This window comes from Sinocyclocheilus rhinocerous, unplaced genomic scaffold (assembly GCF_001515625.1).
Source record: "Sinocyclocheilus rhinocerous isolate Xijiao unplaced genomic scaffold, SAMN03320098_v1.1 scaffold241, whole genome shotgun sequence".
Classification (NCBI taxonomy): domain Eukaryota; kingdom Metazoa; phylum Chordata; class Actinopteri; order Cypriniformes; family Cyprinidae; genus Sinocyclocheilus; species Sinocyclocheilus rhinocerous.
Window position 1 is genome coordinate 3239033 of NW_015659312.1, and position 10512 is coordinate 3249544.

General features: G+C 37.9%; 1 protein-coding gene across 2 annotated transcripts in view; it reads right to left on the minus strand.

Annotated features, from left to right (window-relative positions):
- Positions 1-395: 395 nt before the first annotated feature.
- LOC107723539 (endoplasmic reticulum resident protein 44-like) overlaps positions 396-10512 on the minus strand; it is a 20007-nt gene continuing 9890 nt past the window's right edge. The window contains exons 4-11 of one of the 2 annotated variants that reach the window (XM_016532222.1): positions 10059-10174; positions 8765-8949; positions 8515-8630; positions 7321-7495; positions 6697-6808; positions 3249-3390; positions 2528-2630; positions 396-1364 (exon numbers count right to left, since the gene is read on the minus strand). In XM_016532222.1, the coding sequence (XP_016387708.1) occupies positions 1257-1364; positions 2528-2630; positions 3249-3390; positions 6697-6808; positions 7321-7495; positions 8515-8630; positions 8765-8949; positions 10059-10174 (1057 nt within the window). In that variant the 3' untranslated portion in view covers positions 396-1256. The remainder of the gene's footprint in view (positions 1365-2527; positions 2631-3248; positions 3391-6696; positions 6809-7320; positions 7496-8514; positions 8631-8764; positions 8950-10058; positions 10175-10512) is intronic. The other variant, XM_016532221.1, reaches the window with a different exon arrangement.

Genomic DNA, 10512 nt, shown 5'->3' on the forward strand with positions numbered 1-10512 from the left:
ACTTTATTCAACAATTCGTCTCCTCCGCATCACCCTGGTGCCATTTTGGAGAATATCCGCTGGACGTAAACAGCGTATGCTGTTCTGTGTCAGCTGTGCCACACAGATACGCTGTTTTCGTTCAATCAAATCACAACCACATAGGAAACAGATCCGGCGAATATTCTCGTAGCTTCATAAAATTTCGGTTGAACCCCTGATGTCACATGGATTATTTTACCGATCTCCTTGCTACGTCTCTGGACTTGGGAACATTTCAGTTGTATTGCTGTCTATGCAGGAACAGACAGCTCTCAGATGCCATCAAAAATATCTTAATTTGTGTTCCGAAGATGAACGAAGGTCTTACGGGTTTGAAACAACATGAGGGTGAGTAATTAATGACAGAATTTTCATTTTTGGGTGAACTATCCCTTTAATGTACAGACGTAATGTGACCTAGAAAGTGCAAAAGTAGAAAAAAAATATGAATTACAAAAGTGAAACCCACTTCATGAAACAGACAACATAGAATCTTGTAAAATGTTTTTTAATTTACTTTTCTTTTTTTGGTTTCCTTGTCCCCTCTGAGATGACAGATTTACAAATAATCCCCACCCCTCTAAACCCGACCCCCACATAACCCTGCCCCTGACCACTCACCTGGTGGAATGGGATGATATGAGACTAGCGAGTCTGGATCTTAGAGAGCGTGAATTTAAACAAGTCTGGAACAGTACAGTACATACGAATACAGACTAATAAGCACATGTAATGTACATGTGCACATACTCACACACGCACATACATACATACACACACACTGGGCACGCTCTGTTGAGGACTGGAGTGAAACACCACGGGTTGACTGCAGGTTTGTTCTTTTTTTCCCCCATGATTCCACTTGCCCGCACTTAAGATCCATAACTCAATTTGCGTTCCCAACAAAGAGGGCCACCAATGTACCAATGTTTTTCTACAAAAAAAGGGACTTGGGTAGACAAAAATGTAGGCCAAAAGAAAAAAAAGAAAAAAAAAAATCATGTTTTTAATTTAGACAAGACCCACAGAGCACAAACATATTTACAAGCTCCAAAAACAAAAGTAAAAACGCTCCTCTTCATTCCCCACCCCAAAAAGGCTCAGGGGGTTCACCTTCTCACTTTTTTTATCTAAAATAAAAATTATGAAAATAGACATTGCACAGGCAGCGGCAGTGCCAGGTAGGCACCAGCTGACTGCTGGGTTCTGGGTTGGGTCTCGATGCGGTTGTGACATCACAGCTCGTCCCGGTCCCTGAGGATGGTGTAGCGCGTCTCACTGGGGGCCAATTTCTGGAAGGAACTCTCTGGGGGACTACTGGCCACCTCAATATTTTCCTCCTGCTGGAACACACACACACACAAACAGGCGAATAATTAACCACAAATCACCTGGATCTGTAAAGTGACTGTTTATACAGTCATAATACCGAGACCACAGATAGACGGATGCGTTCCTGTCAGCAGATCGCTCTGTGCCGAGGCCACCGGGTTCATTCTGCTGCACACGCATTCAAATGTCAGCACGTGCGTTTCATTCAGTCATATTCTTAATTAATGTACGCCTGCATTAATTAGTTTAGATGAACACATTCTTTTCAGAGATTTGGACCAGGAAGTGTGCTGAACTCACAACCCGAGTAAAGTGCCAGTCGTAATGGGGTACTTTAATCAGCCGAAAAGTGGACAACACTGATTTTGAGCAAAATGTCATCTTGACATGTACAAGCCAAACTGAAGCTGATTATTAACTAACATCGCATAATGATGTGCTGTTACATGCAATCTGTAATTTGTTAATAATGGAACGTAAAATTACAAGCAGTGATAATAGTATAAAGTGTAGTTTTACACACTACCATTCAAAAGTTTGGGGTCAGTATTTTTTTTTAAATTTTAAATTAAATTTTAAATTTTACTTAACTCAAGGATGCATAAATGAATGCTTTTATTCAGCAAGGATGCATTAAATTGATAAAGTGGTAGTGAAGACCTTTAACATTGTGACAAATATTTTTTATTTCACATAAACATTGTTCTTTTGAACTCTATTTATTGAAAAACCCTGAAAAAAGTTGCATTATGGTTTCCACTAAAATATTAAGCCTGTTCAAGATTGATGATAATAAAAATGTTTCTTGAGCACCAACTCAGCATATTACAATGATATATGAAGTGTCATGTGACACTGAAGACTGGAGTATTGGCTGATGAAAATTCAGCTTCGCCATCACAGGAATAACTTAGAATTTAAATACAAGTATATTTAAAATAGAAAACAAACAAACAAAAACTTCAAAAACAAATAAATAAAATATCTGTAGAAAAAGTTTTTTGGGGAAAAATTCTATAAAGGCACAATTATTATTGTGTCCACGTTCAAGTTTTATGCCCAATTTCTAGCACAAACTGAAAAAGCATTTAAAAAAAATATGATGGCAAGTTCAACACAAATCACTCTTGTAAATGAAAAGCAATTCCATGCAAAAGCTGTGGTGAACTCTGACCTGTCCTGGAGTGCTGTCTGTGGGGTCTGGGCCATGATGGAACTCCCTGTGCAACTTTCCTGAGTGCAGGTCCAATACAAACTGCCTCAGCTTTCCTGGAACCCTGTTCATACACATAAGGCATCATGAAACAGTCCAAAAAACAAACAACAACACGAGCAGCATCAATGATTTAATGAGTGAACAGATAAGACCCCGAGAGGGCCGACAGTCTCCAAAACCACATCATTTTAACAAGATAATGACATCATCTGTACTGCCCCAGACGCCACCGACCCCCTGGACAATCAGCTGTATCAAAGACTGACGAGAGGCAGGCTGATAAGGCCCTTATTGGATAATAGGATATACAGAGTGCTTAATAAAATAAGGCATGCGCTGAATTATGATGCTTTCGGTCATATATGGATGGCCTCTGGTGTCATAAATAATTATGATGCTGTAACAAAGTAGTAATAACATAGTTATAAACCTATGAAAACTAAGCTACTATGTTCATACACATTACAACTATCATGCAGGTGTTGCTAAATTAATCGGCTGAGAGATGAAGCTCAAAGCCCATTCTCTATCACTCACTCAGTATGTGTTTCTCACTCAATATGTGTTTCCAAAGTCTACAATCGTTTAATTGGTAGGTGTCTGGAACAAGAGATAACCTGCAGAGAGGAGGCTGAAAGAATCTCTGCAATAAATACACACGGACAAGTGCAATACTTACGCGAGGTCGCTGAACTCTGGGAACACATACATGTGGCGGAAGCTATCAATGGCAATGACAGGGCAGTCGGCGGGGGTCTTCTGAATGTGCAGCAGAGGGTGCCGGAACTTATCGCAATCGGCATGAAGAAAATTTATAGAACCTGAGAGAAAAGGTCAATTTAGGACATCATTTTATGCCATCAAATTAGCTGTGCAAAACACATTTTCAAAACAGACTAGTTATTGGGTTACCTGAATGATTAACTGGTCGATCTTAAAGGAATATTTCCCCTAAAAATGAAAATCCTCTCATCTTTTACTCACCCATATGCCATCCCAGATGTACATGACTTTCTTTCTTTAATTGAACATATATTTGTAGAAAACAAGTAATCCATTATTATATATTTCATATAATGCAAGTGTACATGACCTCCGAAGCTGATGCTTTAAAAACCACCGCTTTCACAATGAGCTTACATCATGCTTCACAACATGCTGCAGTTACGTTAAGTGTATGCACGTATGAAGAGAAGGGTCTGGTTGTAGACATGCACTTGCACTCTCAGACACCTGCGCTTCCGCAAGGGACGTCACTTGCAATCTTTTTTATGTTTTATTTTATTTTATTTATTAATTTTTTAATTGAATCTCTCAACAATTTACAACAGTAGACAGGTGGTGAAGACAAGAAAAAAGATACAAAATTTGCATTTAGGACATCATTTTATGCCATCAAATTAGTTATGTGCAAAACACATTTTCAAAACAGACTAGTTATAGGGTTACCTGAATGATTAACTGGTCGATCTTAAAGGAATACTTCTCCTAAAAATGAAAATCCTCTCATCTTTTACTCACCCATATGCCATCCCAGATGTACATGACTTTCTTTCTTTAATTGAACATATATTTGTAGAAAACAAGTAATCCATTATTATATATTTCATATAATGCAAGTGTACATGACCTCCGAAGCTGATGCTTTAAAAACCACCGCTTTCACAATGAGCTTACATCATGCTTCACAACATGCTGCAGTTACGTTAAGTGTATGCACGTATGAAGAGAAGGGTCTGGTTGTAGACATGCACTTGCACTCTCAGACACCTGCACTTCCACAAGTGACGTCACTTGAACGTTCACTTTTTTCCTTTTATTTTTTTAATTGAATCTCTCAACATTTGACAAAAGAAGCCAGGTGGTGAAGACAAGAAAAAGAAACAAAATTATAATGCCACCTGCGACGTCACTTGCGATCGACACAAATTGTGCGTGTTGCCAATGGAGACCAGACACTGTGGTGGTTAAACGATTAAAACTAATTTAGTACCATAACGTACAGGGTCCTGCAAGTCACCTGTAGGAGAAAAAGACAAGACCCGCAAATCTTTGGCCACAGAACAGCAGAAGATGAACACAATGCACAAAGTCTCTCGTTAAGCATTTTCCTCCTGTAGAAAACCATAAACACTTAAAATGGCTTAATGTATTAAGATAGTACTATTAAAAGATCAAATTCGATATACAGTTTATTAATATTATTTATATGTATATGTTGTTTTCTCCCATACCGCAAAACGTGGCATAATGTGGCATAACGGACTAAGATGAAAAAGACCAAACTCTATATACTACTCCTCATAATTAAAACATAACTAATATGTACAGGCAAGCAGGTGAGCCCAGAATAAACGCAACAGGCAAAGTTTTGTGGTAAGCATTTTTCCATATAGAATAAAATGTCTACAGCCTTTTTATATCACTGTAGGGTCCTGCAAGTCACCTGTAGGAGAAAAAGACAAGACCCGCAAATCTTTGGCCACAGAACAGCAGAAGATGAACACAATGCACAAAGTCTCTCGTTAAGCATTTTCCTCCTGTAGAAAACCATAAACACTTAAAATGGCTTAATGTATTAAGATAGTACTATTAAAAGATCAAATTCGATATACAGTTTATTAATATTATTTATATGTATATGTTGTTTTCTCCCATACCGCAAAACGTGGCATAATGTGGCATAACGGACTAAGATGAAAAAGACCAAACTCTATATACTACTCCTCATAATTAAAACATAACTAATATGTACAGGCAAGCAGGTGAGCCCAGAATAAACGCAACAGGCAAAGTTTTGTGGTAAGCATTTTTCCATATAGAATAAAATGTCTACAGCCTTTTTATATCACTGTCTTCATCCATTAAGCTACATTATGTGTTATATTTATAATGATTTTCCATGGGAGGAAAACGTTTAATGTGCAATTTAATGCATTGCGTTCTGAGCTCATCTGCTTGCTTGTACGGATTTGGTACTTTTAATATCACTTTCTTACTGCATTTCTTAATGCACGTTCATATCTGCTGGTCTGTATATAGTTTGCATCAACAATAAGACTTATACTGAATTTGGTCTTTATCATTTTAGTCCATTATGCCACATTAAGCTTTTTTCTGTATGGGAGGAAAAGTGAAAGTTTGTGCATTGTGTTCATATACTGGCCATCTGCTTGCCTTGTAGTACATTATATTAATAAACTGTATATCGAATTTGATCTTTTAATGCCACTGTTTTAATACATTAAGCCATATTAAGTGTTTATGGTTTTCCAGGGGAGGAAAACTCTTAATGAGAGACTTTGCGCATTCTGTTCATCTTCTGCTGTTCTGTGGCCACAGATTTGCGGGTCTTGTCTTTTTCTCCTACAAGTGTAATTGTTTCTTTTTTCTTGTCTTCACCACCTGGCTACTTTTGTGAAACTTTGAGAGATAAAATAAAATAAAATAAAATAAAAAGATTGCAAGAAGCGCAGGTGTCTGAGAGTGCAAGTGCATGTCTGCAGCCAGACCCTATTGCGAATGACAGTTGCCTGGAAATTATAGCTTATTTGTTTAAGAAGATCCAATACACTTACATTATATGGGGTCACAGAGATGGATTATTTTTCTAAAAATATTCATTCATCTGAAGAAACCAAGTCATATACATCTGGAATGGCATGAGGGTAAGTACACGATGAGAGAACTTTCCCTTTTTGATGGTGTATCCCATTAAAGAAGGCCATGATGAAATGGCAGACTGACTAAATGAATCTGCAAAATCATTCTCTAGCATAGGTGGCACTTTTAGAACAGCAGAAATTAAAATGTTAGATCATACCAAATGTTCACACCAAAGTACAACATACAAACTACTGGTGCCAGGGGTCTCTATGATCTGCTTTGGCTTACAATGCTTTTGGGAAATGCAGTGCTGAACTGAAAAGCAATGTTGATGGCATGAGCTGGTAAGAGAAAACCTGCGATACATGACTCAATGGCCAAAGTGGATACATTTAAAGATGCAAGTTCTCTGAGTGGGTTTTATTAATTCTCATAGTTTGCATCCCAGCACATGAGCGGTATCTAACCCATAAAATATGAAAAATGACCCGCCCATGACCCTTTCTCATCCCTATGCATACCCTTTTCACTGATAAGCTGGCGAGCCACTTCTTGCTGAAATTTCTCCAGACTATCTGTGTCGTCCTTCTGATGGAAGAGGATCAGGAATGGGATGCCCTCCTCAGTCAGTTCCTTTACACACACACACACAAAACAATTCTAATCACAGTCGAACACAGACAAGCAGAGTGATACAATATTAGCACTGAAGGAACATCGCTCTGATTTGAGGGCCACAACTAAATGCGGTCTAATCAGTTTTGAGAATGTGTAGGATGTTTGGGTGAAGTGCAGTTGGGCAGAGGTGGGTCAGTGGAGCAGATTGTGGAGAATCTGCCCTATCACCAAGCAACACAGACCGAAGTTATTCAAAACATGCGGTCAAGTAAATCAAAGAAAAAACCCACACCCACTAAAGGACATGGCATGCGGACGACTTTAAAACACAAACACACTTGAAACGTACACAGTCAGATGTGCTCGAGTGTGGGAAAAGTACACTGAGGGGGAGGGGACTTTTCTTATGCAAATGATGAATTCGTTGTTCGACTGTTAGATGTTCACAAATGGCAAATGCGGACAAAAAGTACACGCACTACCTCTTATACACAAACAAAAAGATATTTTGAGAAAGGAAAGCATACTTCTCCATTTTCAAATGTGATTTCTCGGACTAGCGGCACACACTTGTCCTGTGTCCATGCGTAGCTGAGGTCAAAATTTGTGAGTGAACCCATGTAGACCATGTCAGGAGCATTCTCTCCCATTGGCTTATAAATTATGTTATCACCACTGAACCGCTCAGGCTTAGAAACATCCCTGTAAAAAATGAGAAAAGACTAGAAAAAATGAGGTACAATTATGACTGGCTTGAATTAAGGTAAGACACTACAGGTGAATAGGGAAAACATTTTAACTAGTTAATATCACCATACTTCCTCAGTTGATTAGTCACAGTACATTAAGACAACTTTTATATTACAAGTTTTCTCTAATGTTATGTGTAAATATGCAAACAATGCATTATCTAATAGAATATTCATTTGCTATCGTTTGCATAAATCTCATCAAAAATCTGAATCACAGTGCAGGGGAAAAACTCATTTTAAGAAAACAGCCTTTAAAGATATGAATTGAAATTGAAATCTACAGACATAAAAAGATAAAGTGTACACTTAAATGTATATTTTGGATGTTTTCTTTCCACTAGCCTGAAAGAATACACGTTATGGAAGCAAAATAGCCCAAAATCTCAAAACTGATCAGTACTGCCTGTAGTGTCATTCCTTAAAGAAATAGTTCACCCAAACTGAAAATTCTGTCATTATTTATTCTCGCACTATATTCAACATTTTATATATAAACCTATACATTATTTTTTTGGTGGAATACAAAAGGACTAAACAAAACCATTTAGGCACCATTAAGGAACCATAAAAGTAGTTAATTTGATTTGTTGATCATATTTCATGTCTTCTGAAGCCATACCGTCAGTCACAACTGTACTGTTGTTGTATGGAAAAGGGCTGTGTGAAGACTTAAAAATGGTCTTTCTATGTTCCACTGAAAAAAATATTTGCACACAGGTTTGACATAACATGAAGATGAGTAAATGATGACAGAATTTTTATCTTTTATCCCTTTCGAGGCCCAAGGGACCGGGACTTCCAGTGTCATTTCGCTGGAAGATCGAGTTATGACAAATTAATAAAAAATAAAACCGGAAACATATGCATGGGTGAATCGTTCATAATAAGATCAATAACATGCATTTAGAAAACAGATTCTGTGAATTATCATGTCAGGCTGACTTTAAGTATCTTAAGTGCTTCTCTTACCCAAAAGCTGCCAGGAAAACACAGTCATCTCTCAGGATGTTGGCCACTTTCTCATAAGTACGGTAATTGGCAGAGTCCCTTTTTTCGAAGTAACCAATGATGGTGCGTCTACTCCTCTGAAAGAGAAGGAAGGACATTAAGATGACACAGCAATCATTCTTAGTCACTGTACCTAAAAAGTACTTTGGTAGATATTTTAAATGTGCTACAGAAATAAAACAGTATAGTATTGTGATTGGGAAACACTCACATCTACAGTGCTGATTTCCTCCAGATTTTCTATCTCTTTGATTGGATCCACTTTCTGCTGGCGGATGAAATCAGCGATGGCGGTCACTGACCTTTGACCTCTGTACTCACGCTTCATCATCATCCCATTCCTGAACAGCTTCAGTGTGGGGTATTTGCTTATCCTGTAGCGCTGGGCTATATCAGCTATCAGGGGAAACATAACAAAAATATATCTATAACCCTTTTATATCGGCTCCACCACAGTTCAAAAGTTTGAGGTCGGTAAGATTTTGTTTAGGTTTACCATGTCTGCATTTATTTGATCAGAGATACAGTAAAAACAGTAATATTGTGAAATATTATTCAACGTTTTCTATTATATTTTAAAATAGAATTTATTCCTGTGATGCAAAGCTGAATTTTCAGCATAATTACTCCAGTCTTCAGTGTCACATGATCCTTCAGAAACCATTCGAATATGCTGAATTGCTGCTCAAGAAGCATTTCTTATTATTATCATTGTTGAAAACAAGTTGTGCTGCTTAATGTTTTTGTAGAAACTGTGATCCGATTTTTTGGGGCGGATTCTCTGATGAATAGAAAGAACAGCATTTATGTGAAATAAATTTTTTTCGTACGCACGTCCACTCGTGTATGTCATTTTTGATCAATCTATTTCATCATCAATGAATAAAAGTACTACCAACTTTAAAAAATCTTACTGGCCCCACGTTTTTGAACGGAAGTGTTTATAGATGTCATTTGAATATCTGAAAGTGTTTTTAAATCAATGAAAACCAACAGAATGAGGCAGCAAGTTTTAGGACCCAAATGCAAAAGAACACTTCAACCTTGGAGATGCTTTGCTCTTTGGAGAAAAAAATATGGGTCAATCCATGAATATTTTGTTTTTTAAGTTATGAGAGGGAAAGATCAAAAGGTCAGAGGTCGGTTTCATTTTAAAGAGAAAGATGGACTCAAGTCAAAGTACAGAGCAAAAAAAGAGAGAGATAAAAAAAGGGAAAGAACTAAAGAAAGTAGAGAAACGAGAAAGAGAGAAGGCAAGAAAGAAAGAGGGAGGGGCCGAGACATGAAAGTCAACCGATGTGGGGGGTAAATCGGCTGGAATCAGTCATGCGCACACACACCCACACTGTGGGGTATCTTTGAGCCGCCTTGACTTCACAGAAGATGCAGTTCTGTCATTAAACCATCAAACACTTTACAAGACATCAATAATTCTGTTTAATTTGCTTTATCTCAAAGGCTAAACTGATGTGTGTGTGTGTGTGTGTAAATATATATAAACTCACAGTGCTGGTCACAGTCCACCCGGGCAAACACCACCTGTGTAGCGTCTGGATATTCCTCCCGCACTATATTCGATGCCTCCTCAAAGATGGGGTGGAGCATTTGACTGAAACGACACCTGTGGAAAATACACACACACACAAAATGAGCTCAGTACAGGATACAGATACTTTAAATTACGAGATGCTAGTGCAAGTTTTTCTTTTCTAGAGGGATATTTCAGGTCGGATCATTCCATGTAATAAGCTGTACAATAAAATAAGCCAGGCATAAGATAAGCCTCTGCAAGTTGATACAAGATCCCTCTACTTTGCGTTTTGTTTAAAATAGGCATGGGCCGATTACCGGTTTCAAGGTATACCACGATTTGAAAATGTCACGGTTTCAAAACCGCTAATATTTTCCGTTATACCGTTCCTGCGGTATGCGCTGTTTTTCATGTCTCCTCAAAGACTG